This window comes from Anarrhichthys ocellatus, unplaced genomic scaffold, assembly GCF_004355925.1.
Source record: "Anarrhichthys ocellatus isolate YVR2014 unplaced genomic scaffold, GSC_Weel_1.0 scaffold7, whole genome shotgun sequence".
NCBI classification, from domain to species: domain Eukaryota; kingdom Metazoa; phylum Chordata; class Actinopteri; order Perciformes; family Anarhichadidae; genus Anarrhichthys; species Anarrhichthys ocellatus.
In genome coordinates this window covers 6,613,437-6,640,869 of record NW_022280037.1, presented here as the reverse complement: position 1 = coordinate 6,640,869, position 27,433 = coordinate 6,613,437, and the positions used below count along the sequence as shown (strand labels likewise).

At 45.2% G+C, this 27,433-nt stretch overlaps 1 protein-coding gene across 7 annotated transcripts in view; it reads left to right on the top strand.

The window, feature by feature from the left end:
* qkia (QKI, KH domain containing, RNA binding a) overlaps window positions 1-27,433 on the top strand; it is a 55,896-nt gene that overhangs the window by 17,427 nt on the left and 11,036 nt on the right. For all 7 annotated transcript variants that reach the window (XR_004212784.1, XR_004212782.1, XR_004212783.1 and 4 more), the window contains exons 2-4: window positions 5,051-5,193; window positions 14,821-14,937; window positions 21,422-21,565. Coding sequence is in view for 3 of the 7 variants with exons in the window: in XM_031847607.1 (XP_031703467.1) it covers window positions 5,051-5,193; window positions 14,821-14,937; window positions 21,422-21,565 (404 nt within the window). In the remaining 4 variants the exon portion in view is untranslated. The remainder of the gene's footprint in view (window positions 1-5,050; window positions 5,194-14,820; window positions 14,938-21,421; window positions 21,566-27,433) is intronic.

The following is a 27,433-nucleotide window of genomic DNA, read 5'->3' as shown; positions in this document are numbered from 1 at the left end:
CACAGTCTGATCCACTCCTGCTCGTCCAGCGTTTCTATTTAATTTTTTTACTTGCCCCATAATGTCTTGGTTCATAAACCAGTCTCATCCAGAACAGAAGCATCTTGTACTGAACATGTTGTGAGTCACATGCTTATTGTCGCACTCCTACAATCTGTTAACATTACATTTACAATCTGGTAAATAGTAAACAAAGGCAAGTGAAGGGCCGACCGTCTGGCTACAATATGTTGACATTAAAGTTCATTAATGCTAATGTTCCCTAATGCAAACTCTAAACCTAGTATTTTCCTTCTAAGAACTGGAATAACTGTTCTTAACGATGCTGATACTACAGTATACTCATTAACAGCACAGGAATAGTTTGTGCAAGAACATCAAAGGAGCGTGCAGTGTAGGCCTACTGTTAAATCAAAGATTAGGAAGTAAAAACTTTCTCCCTGACAAAGAGGGAGGAGGGGGGCGAGGAGGCAGCTGTGAGTTGACGATAAGACCCAGAAATGCATACGTTTTCATGGCTCAGTCACCCCCACCAATGCGCACTATATTTCTGCTCCCTGCTCTAAAAGAAACCTCCGTCGTTCATGTGCTCGGCCTGCCAAACCCCCCCGAACTGTTGGAGTGGAGTGTCGTCTTGGATAAAGTCGTCTGTGCCGTGAATAAAGGGCAGGAATGCATTAAACGCCCAAATCCTTTCGTTTGCAACGGGTACCCGGGCTTTGTGATTGCTGAAGTGCACTGCTTTAAAGTGAAAAGGCTTGTTCCTCGCCGTAGTCTTGTTTCACTCAGCACCGGCACATTCGGGTGTATCTGTGATTGCTGCTGCTTTTTTTTTTTTTTTTTTTTTTTCTCCGTGACATGACCATTGTGTTTTAGGTCTATTTTCCTGGGCTTCTTCTCCTCTTCTCCTGTTTAAACCATGAATTGAGAATGTTTTCTCATGATTTCGAACACTGACGTTTTTTAATCCCTCTAAACAGGTAGGACTCCTTAAGTGCCTGCACAGCTAAACATTTGATCATTTGGGCTTTCAGGTGAATTGGTGTTGGACTTGATCTGTTTCAGGTGCCAGATATTATCACAATGATTACTCACCCATTGCATTTCTTCTTTTTTCTCTCACTCACTCGCTCACTCTCTTATATGGACAGATGTGCTCTGCATGGTCAGAGGACGTTTTGCTGTGAGCTACAGGGTGAGGACAAAGCCGTTGTGGAGCAGGTCTATTTTTGGGCTCTTAATGGACCTGTTCACATTCTCTAGTGGAGCAGCTCTAGCTGAGCGATCTTCACCAGTCTTTAACCTGATTACATTATCCCCTTCTTGACTACTCCATTGTTTTTACCCATTTTATCTGTCCCTTATCTCTCTTCCTCGCCACTCCGTTCTCCAAGTTTGCCTCATGCTGTTTCTATTAATTAGATCATGTTAGAGGGGCGGCAACATTACAAAAATATTTCTACCTCATTTGGCTATTCTTTGGTCCTTTGCCTTTCCTCTCAACCCCTCCTGTAAAATGTCCCTGGATTCTGCCGGTGCTGCTTCTTTGTGATCGTGTTTTTTAGGCTGAATCAATGAAAAGCCTCCCTGTTCATTGGTGCTGAGTCAGTCAATCATCACATTCAGATGAGTAGATACACTTAATGGATTTGTTTTGTTTCTTTTCCTCCCTTGTGCACATGACTCTCCAGTCTAGGCCAGGTTCTTCCTCTCCCTATCAAGGTCTAATAGAGTAAAAATCTGACCTTAAAGCAATATGCCACTCTGTGATTCTTTTTTTTCACTTGTGTGGAAAGTCGGCCTGCTTAAGAACAAATTGTAACAATGGTGGGAGCGAAGCAAAAGATGTAATTGTGCAGATTATTGGCTTGGCATGCTGCCTTTAAGCTTCATTACATGATGTCAACACATTTCCTTTTGCTTATCAGTACATTCATTTTTGTAATTCTACGAAATGAGCTTTTGTTTACTCAATCAGTATCTTGGTTAAATCAGAACATTATTCGACAGACTATTGCCTGGAGTCACGAATGATGGGTTTATCTTTTAGGAAGATCTAAGTATTCACGTGTTCATAATTGTCCCATGTCATGGCCGACATTCAAGCATCTTCTAAAATTCGACCACGGTCAAGAAGAATGATCTTTCACACTAAAGATCCCCTCAATAGGCCAAATGTTGGTTCTTGGCTCTCCACTTCCAGCATCTTCGTCTCCCATCATGTTCCTCAGCCTCTGAAACTCCCACATCCTTCCTTTTGGGTACTCCTCGCTCCCCTTTTGTCAAGAGCACCACTAAGATGAGGAGAAATTCTCTCTTTACTTGTGCTTGCAAAGGGCAGATACATCTGCAGCCACAGCTTTGTGACATTTTCTTTTGTCGCTGACGGTTAGAGGAGAAAGGGCAGATATTGAGAGAAACCCCCCCCCCCCCCCAAAAAAGCAAAGATGAACTGAAATGTTAACTTACTTTGAGGCAGAGAAGAGCAGTGAGAGTTAAGTGCTTGCTCAGCACGGTGGTTATATACCTCCCTCTCTCCTCTGTCTCTGCCACATCAAACCGTCTTCCACTCTGCCCTCCAACTCCTCTCAAGGTTGATTTTTGTTTCCTCCTCAGACGTCTGGGTGAAGCGCTAAACAGAGATGTTATATCTCTATCTGAGTGAGTGAGTGCGCCCTATACAGCCTCCCTCCACACGTAAATAGACAAAGTAAAAAGTGCTGTTTTGTGTTTGCTTAGCTGAGCCAGGTTTTAAAACACTGGCACTGATCTGAGAGGCAGCTAAAGAAGAGTAACATATCGATGCCATGAAATGCCAAAAACCAACAAAAAAAAATCAAATTTTGGCTAGCCTACTCGTAGCACTGCTCTAACTCCTGCTCACCGTCTTCCTCCTCTTTCTATTCCTTCTAAGATGGTGATCCTTAGTCTCCCTCACTTCACTCCTGTCTTCCTGACAAAAAGCCTTCTCTGCCGGGGTGGACAGCTAAGACGAATGATTTTGTTGGCTGTGCAAAGCGGGGGGTAATTTGTAGATGAGAGCGGCGCTTCAGAAAAGACTCGCCGCACTGAAATTAGTGGTTGTCAAATGCCGCACGTCTCCGCTGATGGCCCAGCACGGCCCCCTTATGGTAATATGGCATTTCAGCAGGAGGAAATAGAATTAGGAGGAGGGGTGCTGCTGCTGCTGGTTGTTGGGTAGCATTGTCACGTGTGCGCGCACTTTTTTTTATTTTTCTCTCGCTGTCAGAAAGATGGCGTTTCTCGGAGGAATCGGAGGTTGCAAATAGCACACAATATATTTGCTTTCACTGTGAGCTGTGTGCAGAGAACTAATTTTCTAACCCACAGAATGTCGGCTCTTCTTTACTCTGTTCTTTTGGACAAGCCACGCATAATCACTTGTAGTTTACTGTTCCTGTTTTTCATATTCCCATCACTGTACGATGTGTCACTGCTCATATGCAAAGCCTGGCTGTGGACTGGAGCTGCTGATGTTGGTTAGGACTGATGTAATCTGTCTTCTGGGCGAGCTACCATGAGGATGAATTCATCTTTAGGGACTACTGGGAGGATCTGTGGACCACAGAGTGCTGAGGTCATGTTATCGGGGAATGAGTCGCTCTGGGCCGAGTCTCCTGGCATGTTTTTGTACGGGGCCGATGTGTCACGCAGGTGTTGTCCACACAGCTGCAGGCCAGATGTTTGTGTGTATGCTTGTCAGTGTCCGTGAGATCATCTATCACACATTTGTCAGTCTGTCATGGACGACATGAAGAGAAAACAAGTTCTCAGCTCAACAGGAAAGCCCTGCAAACTGATGCCATGGCTAAATCCATTATTTTTTGGTGTCTTATTTTTATTTTAAGTGTATGATTATCCTAACTTAAAACAAAGACGAGAACTAAAACCTAAATATGCGAGTTTGACCCACCTTACAATTCTGCGTTAAGTTAACTATAGATGCCCTCAGAAAAGCCTGCCTGACCTCGAAGCCCCAGTGTCGGGTTCCCCAGCTCCAGTTTAATATAGAGCTCCCAACTGCTCAAAAGTCTCATGAGAGATGGAAATAGCGCTTAACAGCCGCTCCCCCCTCCACCTCACACACGTCATTCCTTGAGGCCTCGCCACCCCTACCACCTTGTTTCAGCTGTTTCACAAAAACAAGCTTCATAGGTCTTCGTAGATGCCTCTACATGTTTCTCCTTCCCTTCCACTGCTGATGAACTTCTTCATTCAGCAAAGGCATGACTGTTTGTATACTGATGGCGTACGTGGGAGGTTACAAAGTGTGACCAGTGTACGTCCTCTATTAACTGGGTGTTACAACCGCAAATATCCGCATTCAACTGTGAAACACTCACACATACACACAAACAGGACTGGAACGATGAATGAATGCTTGTTTTTTTTCTTTTTTTATCCTGCGTAGCACAGCATTTGTCTGCTGTGTGAATTTGTATGAGCTACGGCGGCAGTCAAAGTGGTGTGTGTGTGTGAGTGTGTGAGAGAGAGGGGTCCATTAGTTTTATCTGACGGAGGGATCAGATCTGAAGGCGTCTCTTCTCTGCACCTGCCCAGCCGCTCACACTGGCTGCTCTATTAGGGAGCAGCCACAGGGGAGTACCGGGCAGAAGGGAAAGACGCTGGACTTAACCCCTAAATAATGCAGCGCTTAACTTTTGTCTCTGGCACATGGAATAACTGGCACACAAACGCACATTAACAGCTTTCAGTCGTAGCAGAGAAAATGACCATACACTGCAGGTATTAAGAAGCATCCATGCTTGTAGTACTCCCCCAAAACACACATACTCTGTTATTTGTCTATAAAAGGCAAACAATACTCGAGGCAATTGACAAATTTGTTTGTTCCTTTTTTTTTTTTTTTTTTTTTTTTAACAACAGATTTATATGCTACATTAAGCCTTTGCCTAGAAGTAGAAATCAATATGACAGTGATATATCAAATACAAAATGTAAAAAGAATGTTTGACGGTGGTCTTCCATTCAGTTGCTTACCCAGTTGTACCCGTTTGTGTGTTTTCAGAGATCAACAGAGTGCGTAAAGACATGTACAGCGACTCAGTGAATGGCCTTGTGGACAGACACCCCCTGGAGCTGCCTGAGCCTCTCGGACCCATCGTCCACCTGCAGGAAAAACTGTTTGTGCCTGTCAAAGAGTACCCTGATGTAAGTAGCTGCTCCGCACACCTCACACTAATGCACACGTATCACAGTGCCAGTATTATTGGTGCGTTTGCCTTAAATTCCTATATTTGTGGACACACGCACTGAAAGCTGGTCCTCTCACCTTTGGCCATGCATCCTTTCTGTTGAACGTTCTTTCTTACTCCCAAGTGCAACTCCTTCTCCTTTTTGCTCCCTTTTTTCATTTATAGTCTGTAAACGCAGAACTCGTGACTATCTTGACTGTTTTGTTAGTTTATGAAACAGTTGCTTATAACAACTAAGTTGTTAATGGACTCCCGTTAAAGCTATATCAGGTGGCAGTCTAAATGGGTCCCGGTCTCATGCTGGCGTGTTTATGGGCCGACTCACTTTTAGATTAGTGCTGAGAGCGAGATAAGGAGGGGATTGAGAGGAGGGGTGTCATGAAAAGTAAAGTGCAATTCCATAAATATTCAGTTGGAAGGAGATGGGAATCTTTTAGGCTTACCACTCGCATTGGTTAGAGCTGTGGCGTAGACAGTTTGTTGTTCTGGAAAGGAAAGACGCACACATTTGCATGCACACACAGAGCTGGGAGAGAAAAGCACACGATGGAGCTATCATGCTGGCTGTAGAGATGAGGAGGATGGTGGCAACAGAGGCGAGTCAGCATAGCTTTGTCTGAGGAATGATTGATGTATTTTTGTCTCCTGTATGTAGAGCCATGTATTGCGTTTGCAGGGTTTTGACCAGTCAGCCACCTTTCTGTCCTCATGGTAATCTTTGACGCCCACGTGAACGGTCGTGTCACATCTTGAGGGAGCAACGCTTCTCTTCGTAATCCCAGCAGCTTGCGGCGAGGAAGTGAATGGAGGGAGGTGACGAAGGATAAGAGACACTGTAGAGCAGGGCGAGGCTCAGCCAGGCGTGGATTGCATTTTACCCCTGACAGAATTGATAAAGGGCACCAGGGACTGGCTTGGGATCAGCTTAGCTCCAGCTGTTCCCTCAGACCAAACCCGGCCTCTGAACTTAAGCTAAACCAACCGACCACAACACACAGTCTGTCACCTTTCATCTCCAGTGCCAGGGCTTCAGCTCCTTGGGCTGTCCTCTAATTAGCTGTGAGAATCATACATTTGCACTTGGTGCTGATTTTCTGTGCTAATTGCAATGATTTCCATTGTCTTTATTTCTACAAAATATTGGTATTGTATTTCATAGCAAGACTTAGTTTACCGGCGCAAGCATACCTTTGTGCTTCTACGATTACATACATTCCATTTGCTTGTGATCGGGTTGTGCGTTAAGCCTGTAAATGGCCGTATACATTTTAAAGGAGAGTGAGGGAGATCTTTGGGGAGCAGTGGGCGCCACCTGTGGCTGTGAGGACACTCGTGGAATGAGACTCTCTCACTTACACACGCACTATTAAAAGTGTGGCATCCTCGGATGACCCCTGTGTTCCCTCTGCTCGATATATGATGCTGTTCTGTGCAGAGCTGCAACTCGGTACTGTGTTTACGAGCTGCCGGTAAAGCTACTTATTAGGCTTCGCCCTGGTGGCCGAGATGACTCACTGATGACCTGAGACACACACACTCATTTATACACACACTACAATACACATTCATGGTGATGTAAAATGGCGCATATTTCACTTGGGCATTTTTCCACTCTATTTAGGCACACACATGCACACCACTTCCACCCAAGTGTGGTCGTTAAGTCTGCTGCAAAAAGAGGAAAACAGATTTGTTATGTATGGATGTGATGATTGGAACCTGGGGAAATCAGCAGCAGGTCTAAATTGAATTATTTTTCTTACATCTCCCGTTTGGGACAAGATTAATCTGAAGAAACTGTTATTACGTACACAATGAAATGCACATAATGTTAATTTTAGAACTATATTGACCTTATTCCAAGTCCAATTATATCAGTGTAAGTTGTGATATGTAGTGCAGGCGTACCTTTTACCTCCTTTCTGTTTTCACTGCCCTTTGGAATTTAGAGCAATTGGGGTCGACAGAGACAAAATTTAATTTTGAATTTCATCATTTGAACAGCAGACAAAGGCAGATGACGTTTTACTGTGTGTTCAACGGACTTCCACAGAGCTGAGCTCCGTAGTTTGAGAAGCAAAAACAAGCACAGCCCGAGACGCAGCGTCTCTATATCCAGTTAGTGTTTTAAAGGAGGATAACGACGGTGGGGTGAGAGAGGAGAGGATGTAGGATCGGTGTGACAAGGAAGAGAGGAAATAACTGATGAAGGAAGAGAAGAAAACTGTAACTTCCTATCCCCATCTGCCCACTGCTAAAGGGATAGGAAACTGTAATGATGATTATTAGACCGGGGAATATCCCCCCTCTCATTTCCGCCTGATTTGCCAGATACCCCGCATCAAGAAGGCTTATGCATGTGCGTGCGTGTGTGTTTGTGTGTGTCGGTGACGCAACTCTAGGTTATTCCAAGAAAGCAGGGAACGATGGTCCAAGCCTCGGTTTTGTTTTCTTGGCAACATCTCCCCTACCACAGAAGATTTGTCACCATTCAAACAGTTTCTTTTCCTTCTTTTCCACACTTCCCTCGTCATTTTGGGACACACGCCATCCACTTGCTTGCTTGCCTCTCAGCTTCCACTTTCATTTAAAAAACTCAACTCCCACTTACCTTTTCCCTGCTGTATCCTTACGGCGAGGTCACACTCGCTCGATGGGGCTTTTCTCTGTCTCACCTACGCGTCCCCTGCTCTGGTTTCACCAGTAGATAATTTGATTTTTTTCCTGGTGCCAGGATTCAGTGCAGCGTGTCACTTCTACCAAAATAACTAGCCTTGCCAGCTACTCTAATTCCTCTTAAGTGTGTCCCTCATCTGGCCCGTGTGTACTTGCCTGAGTGCCCCACAATTGGCTGTAAATGTGTTTGTGTGTGTCTGTGTGTCTCTATCAGTCTGTCTGCCTGCGTGTCTGTCTCCCTCCCCGTTCTTCAGAGTCAGCCGTTTCCTGATGCCGTCAGTGGTGCAGAGCGCTGTGAAGCGTCACCGAGCCGACTGCATCTTGACTGACAGCTGAGTCGCAGGCTATCTGATAACTTCAACCTTCAATTAAATGCTATCTGTGGCTTTGCGTCTTTCCCAAGCTCACACACACACGCACACGTGCACACACACACACTGACAGGCAGCTGACTGACACCTCTGCATGTCGTTTCTGTTGACCTTCAGGCATCCGATAGAGACAGAGACGCACTTAAAAGACGTGTCGCACATCCCATTTTCTCCCTTGTGTGTTTGTATTTGCCAACTGTTAAATACTCGGGTGGGTTGTTGGCAGTAAGAGATGCTTAGGAGGGAAAATACACACATGCACCCACAGACACCGTCTCTGTTGTGCTGACTCTGTGAAATGGGACCCCTCATTTAGATGTAGGGTCTCGAGCAACTGCTAAACAGGACGGTCTGACCTCTCGCCAGCTTAAAAAGGCCTCAAAGAAGAGAGAGTGATCACTTATATGGATGAGTCAGAGCTGTGCAATAGAGTTCTGGTGCTGGTGTTTGTCTGGTGTTTAGGGGGTTGTCATGGTACTTTAGGTTGTTTGCCTCGGTAATGGAATCCCTTTAAACCCCCTCCCACCCAACATTTCCCCTCTTCTGCTCCGCCCGTCGCCTCTAAACTGAAAATCCTAAGCAGTAGATTTGTTTGATGCTCCATGCAAGTCTATACTTTTTTCTTTTTCTTCTTGTTCATCAGTGTATTAAAGCCAGAACAAATGTTTTCATCAACTTTGCATTTTCTCCTACATTAAAAACTTGAAGCGGTGCTTTCTCTAAGTATAACATGCTTTACAGAATAGAACAAAGGTACAACGGGACATTAAAACAGGAAATGAGATAAAGTGTGAATATAGGATGCGATTATATGAATAGGTAAGCTCAAACTGATATCATAAAGAATATTAAAAACCGTTCTGGCTTGTTGGTATTTTCTTTAAACCCATCTTGGGTTGCGCTAAGCACAGGATGCAGCGACGGTGCAAAGCTTCATTGCTCGGTGATGCTTCACTTCGACCGCAATGCACAGAGATTTGTGAAAAACCGGGAAAAAAACCGAGGCTCTGATGATTTCAGCTGGCAGGATGTCCTGGACCTTTCTGTTTCACTGCAGTAAAATTGCCCGGACCAAACCAGCCAGTTCCCTGCGCGGGGAAAGTCATTAAGCTTGTTCCCATGAGGGTGTCATCACTTATCATGCCAGCTCCTGATATCCTGCTGACCCCCTTAAGTCATTACCAGAGTCCTGGAAATGTACCGCCCCACGCCTCACCTCACCGGTGGAGCGGCAGAGTGGAGGATTTTTTTTTAATATCTCTTGCTACCCAGCCATGCGCGATGATGATAATTTGATGAACGGATGGTCTTCTAGTTAGATATTTGATGAGGAGGGCAATTACAGTGATAATTTAAACAGAGATGACTCTATTTGTTGTAGTCGGTTAACGTGATGAAGGGCAACGGGGTAAACTGTTAGATGTGTATAACCGCTGTAATGGCAGTGATTGCTCGCATATTACAGAACTTTAAGTAAGCTGCGTTTAGCGCTCATTTGGCCAGTTGGTCTCTGCAGTCGTTAGACGAAGGATGGAAGGACAAAGGAAGCAGGACAAAGGAAGCGGGTTTAGCACACAGAAAGCAAAGGCTGCACCAGGGACAGAGTGTTGGCACATTCAGCGTCTGTGTGCACAGACAAGATCCCACTGATACAGGAGTTTTGAAAGTATCGCATAAAGTATATACATCACTATTGATTCTTATATTCCTGGCGAAGATCTCCCCTAGGCTATTTAAGAGTTGTGATGAAGACGGGTAGTTAAGCTGTAAAATGAAGATGCAAATGCAGCTGAATAATAGAGACGACTGTCAGGTTGGAAAGGCCTTCTTGTTTACCTGTATGAATCCGTTTGGCTGGTGTATGAGCCAAAGAGGATGACGCTTGGCTTATGACTGATCGGTTGAAGCAAGTGTGACTTCAGTGCTTCACATGAACTAATGCAATTCTCCATTAGAACGATTGAATATTGCCCAGGCGTGAATCATCTAAAGTAGATTTGGTTTTCCTCCCTCCTCTGGGTGAGATTGTTGCAGATAAAGACTTGTGGTTACCAAACACTCAACCGAACACCGAGAGAGAGACTGAATTTTATTAAGTGTCTCCCTCGTCATTTATCTTCTCTCTGCAGCTGGTTTATCCCAAAAGTTTACAAACTTTGCTCCGTGCTTCCTCCGCTCATGGCTTCCAAACCTCCAGCCGACATCAATCTCTACGCTTTCCATCTTCTCCGTCTTCCCTCCTCTGTATTTTTCACCCTGCCTCCAACCCCAAAATAAACCCAAACGGAATTATCAAAGGAGCCATGGATTAGGCGCTAAATGCTGGATGTGCTGAATAGAGCGCTTTGAAGTCTACAGGGCTTTGAGGCGAAAATGTCACCGTTGGAATCTAAGTCTAATTTTGACTCCTTCATCGCCCCGGCCTCACCTCCTCCGTCCCTCCTGTAGGTAGAGCATGCTAACTGCTGTAGGTTAGGCACTTGTGTGCTCCTTCCCTTTCCTCCAGTCCGTTCACTGTGTGGAGAAGGTATGTGGAGCTGCTCTGTCTGTGTGTGTGTATTGAGGGTAGTATAGTGGGGGATCAGGCCACAAAGCGAAGGTAAGTAAGATGGATTATTTGAACGATGGAACATTTCCACCCAAAGATGAATGAGTGATGAAAGGCGGGCAGCCGGCTGGTGGCTAAGGGGGTCGCTTGCACATAGGACGGCCTGTACACGGAAGAGGAAATGCAATATCCTGTGTTCCAAGACAAAAAGGAAAAAGGAAGCCTGCTCAGTTTCCAGACGCTATGAATGGACACAGCAAAGAGGAGCAGCGTTCAACTCGGTGCTGTCTTTGAACCCTCCGAAGACTAACTTGAAGTGAAATGACATGGAAAGTATCTTAGGTATGAGGAAAAGGAGAGTTTTGCTGTGATAAATGGTGAGCCATCACTTTGGTATCAGCTGTTTCACAATGATACTTGTAACATGATGCGAGGGTTAGAATGGAGTGAGTGGGAGGAACAGGAGGAAGATGGCCGTGCCTGGTACAAACACAGATTCCAGCGTGCTTTGAGACATCGCACTGAATGAACCGTTCCTCATTTCCATAAGCCCAGCGAGGCCGGCTAATAAGTGATTGGTATTCTTCTCCTGGCCCGGCCCCGCTCTTCGATAAGCTCTGCGCGCACAGTCGGAGCCCTCAGCATGATCTCATTTCCTGTCTCACCACCACCACAAACAAACGCTGTCAAAGGCACAATTGTTCTGCTTTCCTGAGCATTGTTGGAGAAACTGTTGTTGTTTCTCAGTTGTTCACACAGAAACAAACCACAATGCACGCGCACACGAACCCATGCGACAATCGGCTCCAGGTGTTGAGGGTGTGTGCAAGAGTTCACTCCATACATTGTGCTTTCACACGCACGCACACAGTGGCATAGGCGTAGATATGCTCGCAACAAAACCCGCCTGTGGAGTAGCGATAACTGGTGCTAAACAAAGGCCCTTTAATGTCAGTGTAAGCCCTCGTCCTAGAGGGGGCTTTGTGTGTGTGTGTGTGTGCATCTGTGTTTGCACACAAAACTATGTTTGTATATACTGTGATTCTCTGTATTTGTGAATTTGTTTGGGGGGGGGGGGGGACTGACTCACACAGAGTGAGGAAAATAGTTTGTCCACCAAAGATCCCAGTGTCTCTAAACTCCTAATTCTTTAAATGAGTAAAGTAAATAAGAGTGCAGCAAAGAGAAAACGAGACTGCTGAAAGTTTCCTAGTCGGTAAAACACCAAGTTTTAGCATGTGTTCTGTTCACCAGATGAGTGCTGTGAGACAGTAGCGCCGGATTAAACAGAGCTGGTTGACATACTTATTGCTCTCCGTCTAAACATTGGGGAATCAGGCAGCAGTGTGTTTTTTTGTGGGGGGGGGGCATAACCATTGATTGTAACCATAACAAAAACAAGACATGGTGGTTTTAAAGACCTCACTCCTGGGAGCCAGTGGAGTTGATGTAACAGCAGAAATGGAGGAGAGAAAAATGTTCCCTTTTTTTTCAGTAAGTGCGTAAGGGGCTGGATAGTTTAGCAAGAGGAGGTGAGGAGCGGATAGTGTGTTTGGCAGAGAGGGCACTGTATCCATTCTACTCCTCTAGCTGTACTGAGCGGAGCTCCTGGCTGGCTCGATGGCCCTGCACCCTCCTGATAACTCGCCCTCTCGGCTCTCCGTTGTCTCCACATTCCAGTGGCTTTAAATGGAGGTCACCTTTTCTAACGGCATATCAACATCCTTGAGAATAATGTCAAACCCGCAGAGAGGGCCGTCGAGTACATTTAAAACATTGAGCTTTATTCCATCACTGAGATCATTTTGGCATCACTTCCATTAAGAGTTTCACTCTGAATTTCCAGGTTTTTATTATGAGGTTTTCTTGTTACAGTGCCAGATTGTGGTGAGATGCTTGAAGCACAAACACAGTCACTGGATTTGATGTGTGTTTGCGTTAGAATTCAGTTTGTGAGTAGAAGTTGTGGTAACTGCTTGGCCCTCCCACACATGTTTGGTGAGGTCGTGCACATGCCTCGGTCATTAATACACATCCATGTGGCCATAAAACCTGAGCCACAGGCACGCCTTCCCTAATCCTTTATCCCTGAGCGACCTCTCAGATAAAGTTCAGCTCTACGTCTAGAGTGGGAGAACTATGAGAATGTCGTGACAGTGTTGGCTCATAGCAGCTCCCCCAGTACTGGGGGAAATACAAGACATTTGTGGCATCGTCTCGCTAACCTTTTCTCTCTTTATTTCGCTCAGCTTTCCTCCATCAGGCCCCCTGCTCACTGTCAAGTGTAATTGTCATCAGCATATTCGTGTCCACAGAGAAATGCATTCCGCTGTCAGAGAGAGGCTGGTATTAGCAACAAAGCGAGAGAAGGGCAGAGAATAAAACATGTTAAAGGGTCTTTCTGTGCCATTTTGGCTTATTCTAACAAGCAGGCACCTCGTATTTTTAATCCGATATACTTCTTCCCTTACTCTTGTCTATTTGACTAAAGTGTGTGTGTGTGCGTGCGTGCGTGCGTGCGTGCGTGCGTGCGTGCGCGCAGTGTAGGAGCACCACAGCACCGCCATAATGCCCACAGCTCGGGGTTCACCCTTGTCTGCAATGGGTGCTGTGATGCAGACAGACGGCTCTCTCCTGTGCTCCTTGAGGCTGTGTGTGTGGGCGGGCCACCATGCATCGTTGGTGACTGACCTCAGAGGACAGGTGCCCCTACATCCCTCAGTAGGCGCACACACTCACAAATAGCCCCCGTACCAGTTTCCTTGATTCGAGTTAACCAACCAGACAGTTGCCTTGTGACAGAGACACACACACGCATAAGCCTGTGTAGCCGCATGCTACGGGGAGACTCCAGCATCTCTCCAGCCACAGGGTGTGTCTTTCCTGCACGAGACAGGCTACGAATGCAGGCCAGCCCAGTGACGGGGACAGGAAAAACAGCCCGGAGTTTTTGGACCGTCTGCACAAGTGTTTATTTGCGTAGTTTAGTGGAAATACACCAACATCGTGTCGAATTTACAACCCCTCTGTAATCATATGTGACTTCTCTGATGGCCTTTTGGATTTGTGTAGAGGCGTCGATGCGGTGGTGTGCATAAGCAGATGTGACTGTGTTTTAAGAATACAAAGCAGCTGTGTCACGGTTCATTTGAACACTTCAAGAGATGAACAGTTGTTGCCTCTTGTTGTTGAGGTAAAGCTATTTCAGTGAGCATTTGAATAATTCAGTTTTGGAAATATGCTTAAGTATAAATTTTAACAGTGTTGGACGATCTTAACCCATCGTGCTCTCCACCAGATGCTTTGCACACTGTTTAGAAGAAAATAAGTGGGGTGGGGGGGGACTGTGCCCCCCCCCCTCCTCCTCGCCTTCTGTTTTTATTTTGGTTGAAAATTGTGTTGGGATTATTTCAACACATTTTCCCTTTATCCCGTTGGAAGCCAGTTTCAAGTGGAGAGGATTACGACGGTAAATACGCTTCCTTTTGGTGCAAAGCTCCAAAGCCACTCACCAGTGAAAGGGGGCCTTGATAAGAAAATTGTGTCAAGCTCACTACCTCACCTCAGAACTCGCCTCCCCCTCAGCACCCTTCCGACTCCATTTTCCACTTGCTTTCCTCCCCCCTTTCCCACCCAAACTAATTCCCAGTAGTTAAAATGTTCTATTCAAGAGTTTTTTCACATTTCGTCGCACAAGCCAACTCCAGTATAGCCTGTGGTTGGAAATCAAGTCGGGCAGATAAACGAAATGAAACCACTCAAAATGAATCTATTAGGTAGTAAAAGAATTAGGAGCTGGAAGCTCTGGAAAGAGGAATCTTTGTGTTTGACTTTGTGTGAGTGTGTGCACATAATACTGTCTACTGTCCCGTGTTGAGCAAATGCAAAATGGACTTGACCATTTGTATTCAGCCCTTGCTATTGATACTGACGTCCTGTTAAATCCTGCTCCATATTCACCGGTTTGTTTCTCTCTCTGTATATGCAGTATAACTTTGTGGGGAGAATCCTGGGCCCTCGTGGACTCACAGCCAAGCAGCTGGAGGCAGAGACGGGATGCAAAATCATGGTGCGAGGCAAGAGCTCCATGAGAGACAAGAAGAAGGTAAGCTCATCATCAGTGTGGCAGAGCGCCCAGTGTGTTTAATGCCTTTTATCCCTCCATATTAATCTTACTCAGTAGATTCCACTCACACAAGTAAAAAACTCCATTATTTTACCAATGAAAAACACACTAAAGCTTCACCCTCCGTGTTGAGATATGAAACAATAATGTAAAACTTACTGGGACTGCTGTCCCACTTGCACCGCAGAGACTTGAGACGGACACATGCTCAGTTCATGTGGCTGCACTCTGACATCTGATACGGCTGTTTGCAAAACGCGTTGCAGTGGAAAGTACAGATGGCAGTAGGGCCAGGGACGGCCTCTATTTCTGGACCTGCTGGGCTGAGGTTGGAGACTCAAAAGGTTAATGTTGCGTGTGTACGTATCCTTAGACTCAAGGCGTGAACTTAGGCAAAAGTTATTTTATCTGCATTTGCACAATAATCGCAAAGTATTTTGGCCTTTAAACAGCATTTAAAAAACCTGAGACTGACTATGTCGCAAAACAACGCTGATGAACACACTGTGCTTTGTTGTCCTGTGTTGCCCCACTATCAGGCCATCCTTGCAGTAGTATTTGCCGTAGTATTTTAAGCCTACAATGTGTACTCTACAGCAAACACAGACTTGCACGCATATCCTCACTGGATTCCAACGTGTGCTTGATCTGATGATGTACTTTGAAGTTACTGTGAGGACAAATTGACGGTTACGAAAAAATCTGCTATTCCAAGCGTCTGTGTCTGCATTGCCCATGGGTTTCAGTTGCGTTATAATGGCTGCTTTTGTTTGTTTTTGTTTTTCTTCTTTGTTGAATGACACCTTTTTGAAGTTGCATCTCTGTTCTTAAGTCTCTCCCTTTCTCCCCCTAGTTGCTCTGATTTGCCAGGCAGTGGTGCTACACTACAGTGCATTTCCATAAGTCAGAAGAAGTGTATTTCATCCTTCTTGATATGGGAATCACCTTCTCCACACACACACACACACACACACACACACACACACACACAGTCCGCAGTGCATACACAGATATACACAGATTTTTAGCTGAGTCATAATCTTGGAAGCTCCAGTTTGCTGCAGGGCCAGCATTTTCTTCCCTTTTTTTTTCTCTCCATTTGTCTTTTCATTTTTTATCTCTTATCATTTCCCTCGGAGTGTGTTCGTTATCACAGAGAAATGAAGATACTCCTGATGTGGTTCTTTCTTTTGAGTTAGATCCAGAAATAGTCAGATGGAGAATCTGTCCATGATCAAGCATGTCCAGATTCTCTCGCATGCATCGGGAGTTGGCCTTAGCTCGCTTCATGAATCTATGAATACCATAATCATCTTTTACCATTTGGAAACTTAATGACGTGTGCCAGTTTGTTTGGGCGGGACATGTCAAAGGCCCTGGGCATTTACTACGCTAATAAAGGCCCCGTGCAGTTAAACATTAATGCAGAAATACCGCTGAGCAGGGTCATGTATTTAATCTGTGGTTTGATTATGAGATGAGGTCAGGGAATAACTCAATATTTAATAAATAGTTTCATAAATAGTCCTGGTTGCTTGTTTTTTCAAGGTATGAAGTAAATGGGATTTATTTTTTTTAAGGTGGCAGACTGGGTTTTAGTACATCCATATAATAAATGATTGTGTCAGCTTTCCACACAAGGCTTTATATTCTTAACTGTCCTCCATTAAAATAACATTTTCCTTCCTCGCTGCCTTTCTGTCCCTTACCTCAGACTACTTTGGTGTCTGGTTTAGATATTTACAGCAACGACGGGTTAAGCTGAACAAAAACAAAGCATCCACTGGTCGGCCAGTTTTTTTTACATCCTTTGTTGTCTCCGATGTCAATGAATCTCTATCGGGTTCGCTCCCCGTACCCCAAAAGCTTTTGGATGGCCAGGTTGTCGCAGCCTCAGACGCAGCCCCCGATCGCTGCAGCCTCCACCTCCGTGTTTCCAGCCTGATGCCCTGTGGCAGCAGAGGAAGCCGCGGGAGCAGCTTAGCCACTGTGTTTATTCAGGATCCATTAGCGGCAGCGTTTTTATGCTCTCAATAATTCAGCTGGTTGCTCCCTCCTGGGCCGCACTGCCTGGCGGGGAGTCGGCTCACTGGAGCTATGCGGTGGGAGAGAGGCGAGCAGAGACTGAGAGGGAGGGAGAGAGAGAGAGAGAGAGAGAGTCAAGGAAAGAACAATGGCGAGAGAGAAAGGAAAAAAAAAAAAGCACATTGAGTAGACAATAAGGAGGCAAGAAGCAAGTGAAGAGAAAAATACGCTACTTAAAGAATATAATGCTTTTAACTATTTTCTGTTTATACTATAATAAGAAATGGTGTCTGGTATTACTGTAGCAGCTTGTTTTATTTGAGCAGGCCACCATTTTAACAAAGATTAACTCAATTTAATGTTTTTTGTCACCACCATCATGAGCCTCGGTCACTGGAGCACAAGCATAGGAACTTTGTTTTTAGATGCCAACAAACTGTCTTCAGTCTGTATTCTACATTACACTAATACTGTATGTGCATATTTGGTTTAGAATATGGCGAGAGACCCAAGCCGAAATATACATTTCTTTAATCATTTAGGTAGTGATATAACAGTCGTGATCCCAGTATGAAGTCGATGAACTCACCCGTGCATCGGCAGGACTGCAGGATAACAAGCCGTCTCCAGACTGTACTCTACACTCTGTTACCCTAATAATAAGGTGCCTGTGAGAGGGAATCCATAAGTGCAGCTACATCCCTGTAATGTCTCCGGATTGAGACTTTTTGACACATTTGTTGAGACAGGATGGATCAGACACTATTGCCATGGGAAGTACTTCTTTTACGGTGTTTATGACGCCACTACACTCAATGCTCTTCCAGTCTCTTTTTCTTTGTTGTTAAATCTTGTAAAGTCTTTAGTTACTGCCCAAAGGGGTGGAGCTTGCATGTTACGTCCTTTTTGATGATTATTGTCTAAACAGTTGGAAGGAAAAAAGGACTCCTCCCGGAGCCTTATTCCATTCGAACTTTTATATAATGTGGCAGCTTGAGTCCCCCTGGTATTCACGCTTAATACCAAACAACATCAAGAACAACAGCAATTAAATTACAGGTATGTTATATCGACCAATGCACTTGTAGTGTAGGGATTTCCCTCCCTTTTGCAAAAACAATTCCCTAATTGTATTATAGCTGCCACACAGTGTGAGATTACAGTTAGCACCACAGACAACTGTTTTACATTAAGCCAAACTAAACCTGCACTCTGAGGAATCCTTTATAACAGATGGAATTCCTCTTGATTTTTTTGTTTTTGTTTTTTTGCTGATTGTCCTGGCACACATCACATATTGTGGCATCAGCACAGTCACTGGCAGAACAGAATAGGCCTCAGGTTTTGGATCTTCATCCCCTGCCAGACTACAATGTGACATTACCGATCGATACGTTGAACTTGATTGGCCTGTTGGCACTGCAGCCCGCCCACTGGTTTTGTTTAAAGTTTAAGCTGACTTTGTTGTTTTCTTTCTTATCTCCTAGGTTCTGATTACTTGACCCAGCGCAACTGAAAGCTATTATATTATTGTGAAGAAAGAAAGACCCAGTTGTTACTTTTGATGCAGTGGTTAAGGACACATAGATGGCAAATAGCACCCGGTTTATTGGCCCCTAGAACATTCCTTTTTCACACAGGGCAAGGGCCGAACATTTAGGTGGCCTGTTCAGGATCGCCCTGTGCAGATCTCCATCGGTCCCCTTTGTACTTTAGATTTAGACTTTCCCCTTTGTGATATATTTTATAAAAAGAGATCAAAGTCATCAATCTTACTAGTGAATACTTTAAATGTCAAGATTTTAGCAAGTTATCATTTAATTTATTATATTTTATATTCCTTTGTCATTACCATTGGTCTACAGCCGCCCTCTCCTCGTCCTCCTGTGCCCCTGCAGCTCCCTGCTGCAGCTGTTTGCTGTGCTGGCATTTAGCCTCAGTTACATTGACCCCGACTGGGAATGTCCTTTAGGATCAAAGGAGAGGGGGAGACTCCCAACATCTGAGATTGTTAAAGAGCAATACTGCAGGGACAGGCGAAATGATGGAACCAACAGCATCAGTAAAGTAACACGTGAACAACCAGAATGAACTGCCACTCTTTTTTTAGTACAACCTATAAAAGGCAGGGAAAAAGACAGCCTTCTGTATTTGTCACCTTTTTGCATGGGGTGTCATCCATGTTGAGAATTGCGGCCATGAGGTTTATTGGGCTCAAACTGAAGTGTGTGTGTGTGTGTGTGTGTGTGTGTGTGTGTGTGTGTGTGTGAAAGCCAGCAGGCAAACAGGTGCTGTCCAAGCCATGGAAGTCAGGCAGCATAAGTGGCTCTGATCCTATTCTTAGATGTTCTCTCTAGATGCAGCGTACGTGCTATTTATTCATGCCACATATTTTTACCAAAACCGATTACCCTCCAGTATGTGGTGATAGCCGTGGCATTTGATGTGCGCCAGCATGGACATTCTCTTCAAAGGCCTTGCCAGCATTCCCTTTAGTGCTCTTCTCGCCTCCCCTCTCTGTTCTCCCCCGTCCCCCCTGTTTGTCATGCTGTCACTTTCTCTCAGAGGGCACACAGTGACCTTGTTCACAGGCAGTCATGCTGGTGTGTGTGTGTGTGTGTGTGTGCGTGCGTGTTTGTGTTTTTCCAGATCTCTTTGCCCACAATCCTAACTAAATCCAAATCTGCCAGAGCATTGGCATGCACACTTTACGTGCACACACACAGTCATGTGATCTTGTCGTGGGTCCAACTTGGCAACAATCTGTCAATATGTTACGTTTATGTATCTACAATGTGCTTTCAGAGGAAGCCCGTTATGGCCTGTCCGTCTGAGTCCCCTCTAGAAAATGCTGAGTCACCTTCTTGTCCCCCATGTCCCCTAATAGGCCATAAGCAAACAGCCATGGTGAAATAATGGCCTGACTGCTGAAACTAGGCTCTCCCCCCTGTGTAGAAAAGGGGAAAACGAGAGTGGAATATTGAACTTTCGTGTGTGTGTGTGTGTGTGTGTGTGTGTGTGTGTGTGTGTGTGTGTGTGTGTGTGTGTGTGTGTGTGTGTGTGTGTGTGTGTGTGTGTGTGTGTTGTAAAGAGCAGTGCCATGGCAACAGGTCTCTGTGGAGTAGAAAGCAGGAGGGTGGCACTCTGTTTAAGGTGTGTGTGTGTGTGTGTGTGTGTGTGTTCCCCTCTCACTCCGTGGTGCTGGTTGAGTGTATTGAAATCATGTCAGGTGGACCCCCTGCAGAGCACTGCAATGCATCGTTAATTAGACACTCTAACACTTCTCACAAATGAGCAGTGATTTTTAGTTGGGGTGCTTTGTATGGGTGGAGGTAAACAACACAACCTGAACAAACCTGCACCAGCAGCAGGAGACTCTGACCTCCTTTTTGAAAAAGTAAATCACAATTCTGATTTTTAGTTTCATTTTGTCTTTATCAAATCTGTCAAATATTATCATGGTAACATTATCCTGTCTTGCTGTTTTAATGTGGTGTCACACATCAGTCTGTTTCGGGTGACCTCAGCTCCTCACCTCAAGGGGAAGTAGTCTGCTTTCAAACCGCTGACTCTCATGGTTGTTCAGTGACATGAGATACAACCTCAAAGGCTTTTTAGAGTGCTCTCTGTGTCTGCGCACTGCATTTATTGTCAACCTGAAGAGGGTGGAACGTATCTACGCTAAATGGAGGTGCGTGTTTATAAAAAACAATTAAAAATACAAATGTGATCCTACTCCATATTTCTCTACATATCCCATTTTACCTTTCCACAAAAGAGTCGGGTTTTGACTTTACATGTGTGCTCCTGAAAGACGTAAAACATTGGGCACCATTTACCAACCTCAGTCTTCCCGATTCAAATCTTAAAACGGATTGAAAGCATTTCTGAATACAGCCCATTTTGCCTCTCAGGTTCTGCTAGCACTAGAATTTGGCAACCGCTGAGTGCTTTGGCGCAGCCTTTTCAGGTGGGAGAACAACTCCCCCAGGGAGCTTTTGTTACCTGGACAGTATTGTCCACGCAAACACAAGTCAGCGCACCTTCACACACACAATCCTGCGACACTTTGAAACCGTATCATAATTCCATGCATACCATTTAAATTAGTGTGGATTAAAAGCATCCCCAGCTATCTCTCTCTGATCCGTGCACCCATCCATCTTTCCACTGATATTAATTGCTGCAGGGCTCGCTGTCGTCTCTGTGAAGCCAGGGATCTATTAAGGAAGGGTGTCCTTTCAAAGTTAAAGCTTAAATAGCTGACTAAAGGACCACTCCTGTCATTCTGCCTCTCTTCACAGGGCCCCGTTGTCCTCTGTGTACGCCTGCCTCTCTCCTCCGCTTCCTCTGATATGCTGTGTTACTGCACTGGTGCTCCAACACACTCTCGCATTCACTCACCATCTCTTTCTCTCTCTCGCTATCTCTTGTCCAGGAGGAGCAGAACAGAGGGAAGCCAAACTGGGAACACTTAAACGAAGACCTTCATGTCCTGATCACAGTGGAAGACACACAGGGCCGAGCCGAGATCAAGATGAGGAGAGCCGTGGAGGAGGTCAAGAAGCTCCTTGTACCTGCTGTGAGTACATATACACAAAATCATGCACAATAAGTTATTTAATGCTCTGCACAAGAGCAGTCGTTTTCGGCTCATATGTGTTATTGCTGAGAGAGACTTTTCCATGATCTTGGACCAAACAAAAAGATATTCTGGCTACATATGAAACACCCCCGCTTATCCCACTGTCGGCATCCTGTTTACTTCCATATATAGACGAGGAGAACATGTTGGCCGTACCCCCAGCGGAGTGGAAACACATAGCTAGCTGTCCTGTGACTGCCACACTCCATCTCCGCCCTCCCCCCGCCTCGACTTCCTCACACACTGAGCCACCGGTGATGGATGCCGATAGTCTTTCTGGCATACAATTTGTTGTTTTTTTCCTGTTTACCTGTGGTGACCAGGTGGACAGGGCAGCTGAAGGCCCAGATACGCCATCAGGTGGCAACGCACGGGGCTTGGTGGTCTGCGGAAACAGGGCCAGCCAATGTCCCAGCATGCAAGGTTAAACATGAGACGCGCTGTTGTTAAGCTGCTCTCCTTCATGCCCTTTATCCTGTTAATACAAAACGATGTTTACACATGTACTTCATTTACATTCTAAAGGACAATGTTTGCACTAGATGTAGCTGCATTACAATTTATCAGCATATATAACTTAGTAGAATTATGACTCAAACGCTGGGTAGGTGACACCTCAAGGAAGATGAGCTCCTTTAATTCTAAACAAGAAGGGGCCAGGAAGGAAATGATAGCACATGAACTGTAACATTTCGTTTCGCTCATCGGCACTGCACTGGTTATGGGTGTAAGACCTGACACGAGGTGCCATCATGCCGGGATCTCCTGTCTAGTCTGATCACTGCTCCCTGTCTGTCTTAGCGAGGCCTGAGCCCAGCCTGACGATGTGGAAAGCACTTCAATTCATATCTTCTGTTGTTAAGAATTGCTCGTCTCTACTCGGCCTACTCGGCACTTCTTTTGGGCACTTGTTTTGTTTCAGAGAGCAGGAGTGTTTCAGATCTCCACAGCCTGTATGCACACACAGGATGTCGACACACAACTGCACACACACTCAAGTATGTGCATGCACACACAAAACTTGAGGATGAAGCCGTCTCTGGAAGCAGTAGCGTAATGCAGATTGAGTCACTGTTCACACTTGTGTACACACACACACAACAAAACCCCTTTTGGCATCCTTTTAAGTTAATGACAGCTCTTGGCGACGAACACTCATCAGAATGGAGTGCCACAAAAATAGCGTCCTCACTTCTCTTCAAATCTCTGTTCGTTTTGCAGCCTTCCAGTTGCTTCAAAGACGGTCTGTTAATACAGTACCTGAACCATTTATTGGGTGGAGGAGGAGCTCTCTTTTATTCCTCACACGCAAGAAAGCAGCTTCAAGCTCTTTTGAGACACTCGTAAAGAAAATGTTCTCATAAAAAGTTTCACTCTCCCCTTAATTCAAACAAGAGTTTTATAGAGGTAATTAATGACCCATTGCAATCCACCAGAGGCCATTTTCCTTCAAGCATTCTTTGTTCATTCTAATGTAATGAAAAGATCCTTCCATTAGATAGGCGATCTGTGAATGCTTCAATTATCGAGGCACTAACAGAAACAGGTGCACGTGTCTCTGGTTATATACATTCCGAACATTAAAACCTTTCACAGAAAGTACATTTTCAATGAATAATTGCTTTCCCACTTCCCATGGCTGATCAGAAAGATAAGCCATGTTTAGGTTTGTATTGTAGATCTGACCTTTCATTCTGCTTACATAAGGGGCCGCACACTGAACCCATTACCTCAGTGGCCTGGCACTGGCGTAGGGTGGGACAAATGCATTTCACTAGAAGTGGCATAGTGTCAGTAAGTGTCCAGTAATCCCGTCCCTGACTGCTGGTGCATCATCCAGCCATGAATCCCTGAGGGCAATGTATTTCCTTCATGTTGCGTGCATGCACACATGAGTGGGTGGGCAGCAGAGCTGGCTGGCAGTAATGCCCTTTATCATACTAAACTGGATGGGATTAAAGTATGGACACGCCGGGAACGCACTGTTATAATGAAGGGCATCTTCTCCACGTTCGCCAGTGTAAAATCTCCTTTATTAAATCTCACAGGAAACAAAATGTGAGGTTATGCTTTTTTATTCCCTTTTCAAGTAACCGGCTTTACTTGTCATTGAGGAGGACTCAGCTGCAGCAATTAAACAAAGAGGGAGAATAGAACCATAGTATGTATGTTGTAGGTTGAGAAAATATTGAATATTGTGTAACGCCCTGTCAATTTTATGGTTGCTCCTTACTCGGCGATTGACTGACAGTTGGAAGAGGTGGTGATGGGAAGTGTAAAGGTTCCCAGTCCCTCCTCTTTTGCCTCTCTAGCGCTCTTATGCTCCCTAGTCCTGTGAACTCTTCAACTCCCCGTGAACTGGGAGCATCGGCGAGATATGAGAGAGAGAGAGAGAGACGGGTAAAAGAGCTTGATTGAGCTACACTTTCAAGTGTGGATTTACTCCACTGATCCTGCCCTAGTCCATACACACACTGAATAGCACACACACACATGGACACGCATGCCCAGACGAATACTTCCACATGCATGCACGTGCACACACACTCGCACTCACTAAAATGCTCTTCTCATCCCTTGAGTCCGTGGTTAAGGCCCTCAAACGGAGCCAGCAGCAGAGCCCCACTGCACTTTAGGTAACCTCCCCGCTCATATACTTGCAGAGCTGTGTGCATAAACCCCCGACTCGCCCGCACTACGAGCCCCTTCCTTCCTTCCTTCCTTCCTAGCCCCCAAGAAGGGCTAGAGAGCAAGAATGACTGACCTGTGGTCAGCTATTGCCCTTTGATTTACAACGGCCCCTGGCCAATTGTGAGGAGTGAGACCGAAAAAACCTGATTTGTGTATATGATTATGTACAATGATGTAACCATCACAATTAAGAATCGTCTCACTGACGACTTTTGTAAACAGAAAACCCACTGAAGTCCAATCCATCCGAATTCCCTCCATATGTTATTAATGATCTTCTGCTGAGTTGTACTCCCAATGTCAAACAATGTTTGGATGGTGAACACAGAACTTCCTCTGTTGTGCATTTAAGGGTTTCCCATAACTATACGACTTTGTTTTAAGCTGGCCTTTGGCTGTAGAGCCATTTTAGTGTTATTAATTATCAATCAAGGCCTAACATGAAATACAGCAGAGGCACAGGCAGTAATCATTCACTTAAACCCACTATGTGTACTTCTTTTTTTTTTTTTTTTTTTTATTTATTTTTTTTTAAACACAGCAGTTAAGATGTTGTTTGCCTTGTGTTTTCGTTTTGTAGGTGATGAGCAGCAATGTGATCACTCAGTATGACTGCTTATTCGGATCTATCAGAATCCTCTCTCGCTGCCAGAAGCTATCGACAGGTGTGACGATGGATAGAGGACACTGAGCTCGTGTTTGTGTCATCACATACATTTGGCTCCGTTTGGGTGCATTTCAGTTGTTGTGTGTGTGTGTGTGTGTGTGTGTGTGTGTGTGTGTGTGATTGACTGACAGGCTTACTCACTGGACATTGTTATGGGTATGATAAATTCTCATTGGTCCCCTCGGGTCACTGCACTGTATGATGGGCTTATGGGAAAATGACAGGCAGACAATTGGACAAGGCCATCTGACAGCAGACAAAGGCCTTGTCCTGAGGTAACCCAAAGGCACCTTTTCCTATTAGATATGAATGTGTGTTTGCATTTTGCTTTTAGGCACTTCTAAATCTCACCCAAGTATAGTTGGATGCAGTGTTTATTTTAGGGATGCATTAAGGAGTCCTTAGATTTGTATCTAACTGAATTGTCAGTGGACAATGGCTTTGCCCTTTGCATTATTTTCAGTTAAAATGTTGCTGATCTAGAAAATGATGCATATAATTCTGTTGCATTGCACACTGCAGGTGGTTAAAAAAAATCCCAAGCAGGCAAAATCCTAAAATGTGAATGTGTCTACATTCTGAGCATGGCGAGGACTGAAGTCACGCCATGCTGTTTAAGTTATGTGAGATTGCCTGATAACGAAAGCTCCAGACAACAATGTTTATGTTGCTCTACATCTGAGTCAGTGCAGTGACAGCCAGCACTCGCCGCAAGGTATCTACAGTACATCAATCGAGGTGCGCACACACACACACACACACACACACACACACACACACACACACACAGCACCTGGAAAGCAGGGAGGGTTGGGTTTGAAAGGAGAACGGCACACAGAGAAAGAAAGAGCTCGTTGGTGCAGGATCACTTTGGCCCCGGAGAGCCACGTCTCGCTGAATGAAACCGTCATTGCTGAGAACAAAGTGAGCGCGGTAGCAAACCGGCGGCCTCCAGCACTACTCCGTTTCAACACGTTGGGAGCCCAGTCCTGCAATCTGGCTCCAGCTGACTGCTCCCTGTTGTGCTCCCCTAACTCCTTCTAGTGCACCTTTTTTAAGTTCTGTTTTTGGCATTTCTTTTGTAGTTCTAGTGCACATTATGATTATGAGATGGTTTCATCGCTCCACTTTGTTTTTTCACTTTTATAAATGCCTTGGCAGTGGATAGCAAAGAGAGAGCCCTCCATCCCTTTCTGTGTTTGGCTGACCAGGCGCATTGTAGTGCTTCAAGGCCAACACACAGTTTCTCTTTTTGGGCAAACCTGTCTGCCGGCCCCCTTTTTGTTCTCATTCCCGTCTCTCGCTCCCCTGAGCCTTCTGTGTCTCCTCATTTCTCTTTCGTCTCTCCTCTTTCACTCTATGGACCACCTTCATGGGAGAACATGCACTAGAGGGTGTTTTTGTAAAAGCAAGACAGATGGACCTCAGTGGTCGCCAAGTTTGGCGATCTGCGGGGTGTTGCGTCTGTACTCGCCAGTATGCATCCGGCTTGGCAGAGTGCTACAATGGTACAAATACCAGAGCCACTCGCATGCACAGAGAGACGGTGGTGCAGAACAAGCAGAGCTAGATTTAAACGATGGAAGTCTGTTCTAGGCAGCAGTGTGCCGATTTTGCAATCAATAAACACCTCTTTTTGGTTTTCTTTGCTTTTTAGCTCTCACTCTGTCCTCCCCTCTCTCTCTCTGTCAGCAGTGTATGACAAATGAGTACAAAACACCATCTGGCTGCATCCTTCCTAGTGTGCCTCCCCAATTAATGATGTTTATTCTCTGTTAGGCCTACCTATCACTACCATTCTCTTATTTACTCCTGTTTACCTCTGTCATGCATAACATCCAGCCATATCCATAAGAACAGAAGCTCACATTTTCCATTGAGCCTCATCGGTTGGTGCATGCCATTGACTGTGCTTGGCGCACATTATGTTAGCGCTTCTAAAGGCAACGGTCTAAAACGGGTGTTTGTGAGATTGTGTCTTTGGTTCCTGAAAGGGAAAACAAACTGAGTTGTGATGAAACTAGCTTGTGTGCTTCTATCGTCCCGGGAAATCTCCCCACCATATTGTTTTATTGCCTGTAACCGAGCAGCAAGGCCTGCAGTACAGCTGCAGAGTTAAGGCTGTGACAGAGACACACACACAACTGTTCTTATCCTATGCACTGTACATGTGTTCACATGCAAATGTGATGAATGACATACGTGGCTATTACATCACTATGCCAGCCACTTCAAGTAGGCTTTGAGGCCTTGCAGGTAGGCAGTAGATGGGTAGGTTCTCGTCAACCTTGCAGCCTCTCCGTCCCTGTAGGCTGTTACCTTCATCCGGCTAATGAAGGAGTTGGATTGGATCATATTAACCTCCTGATCTCTACCTCCCAGGACACCACAGTTACAACAGACTATTCACGTGTGTGTGTGTGTGTGTGTGTGTGTGTGTGTGTGTG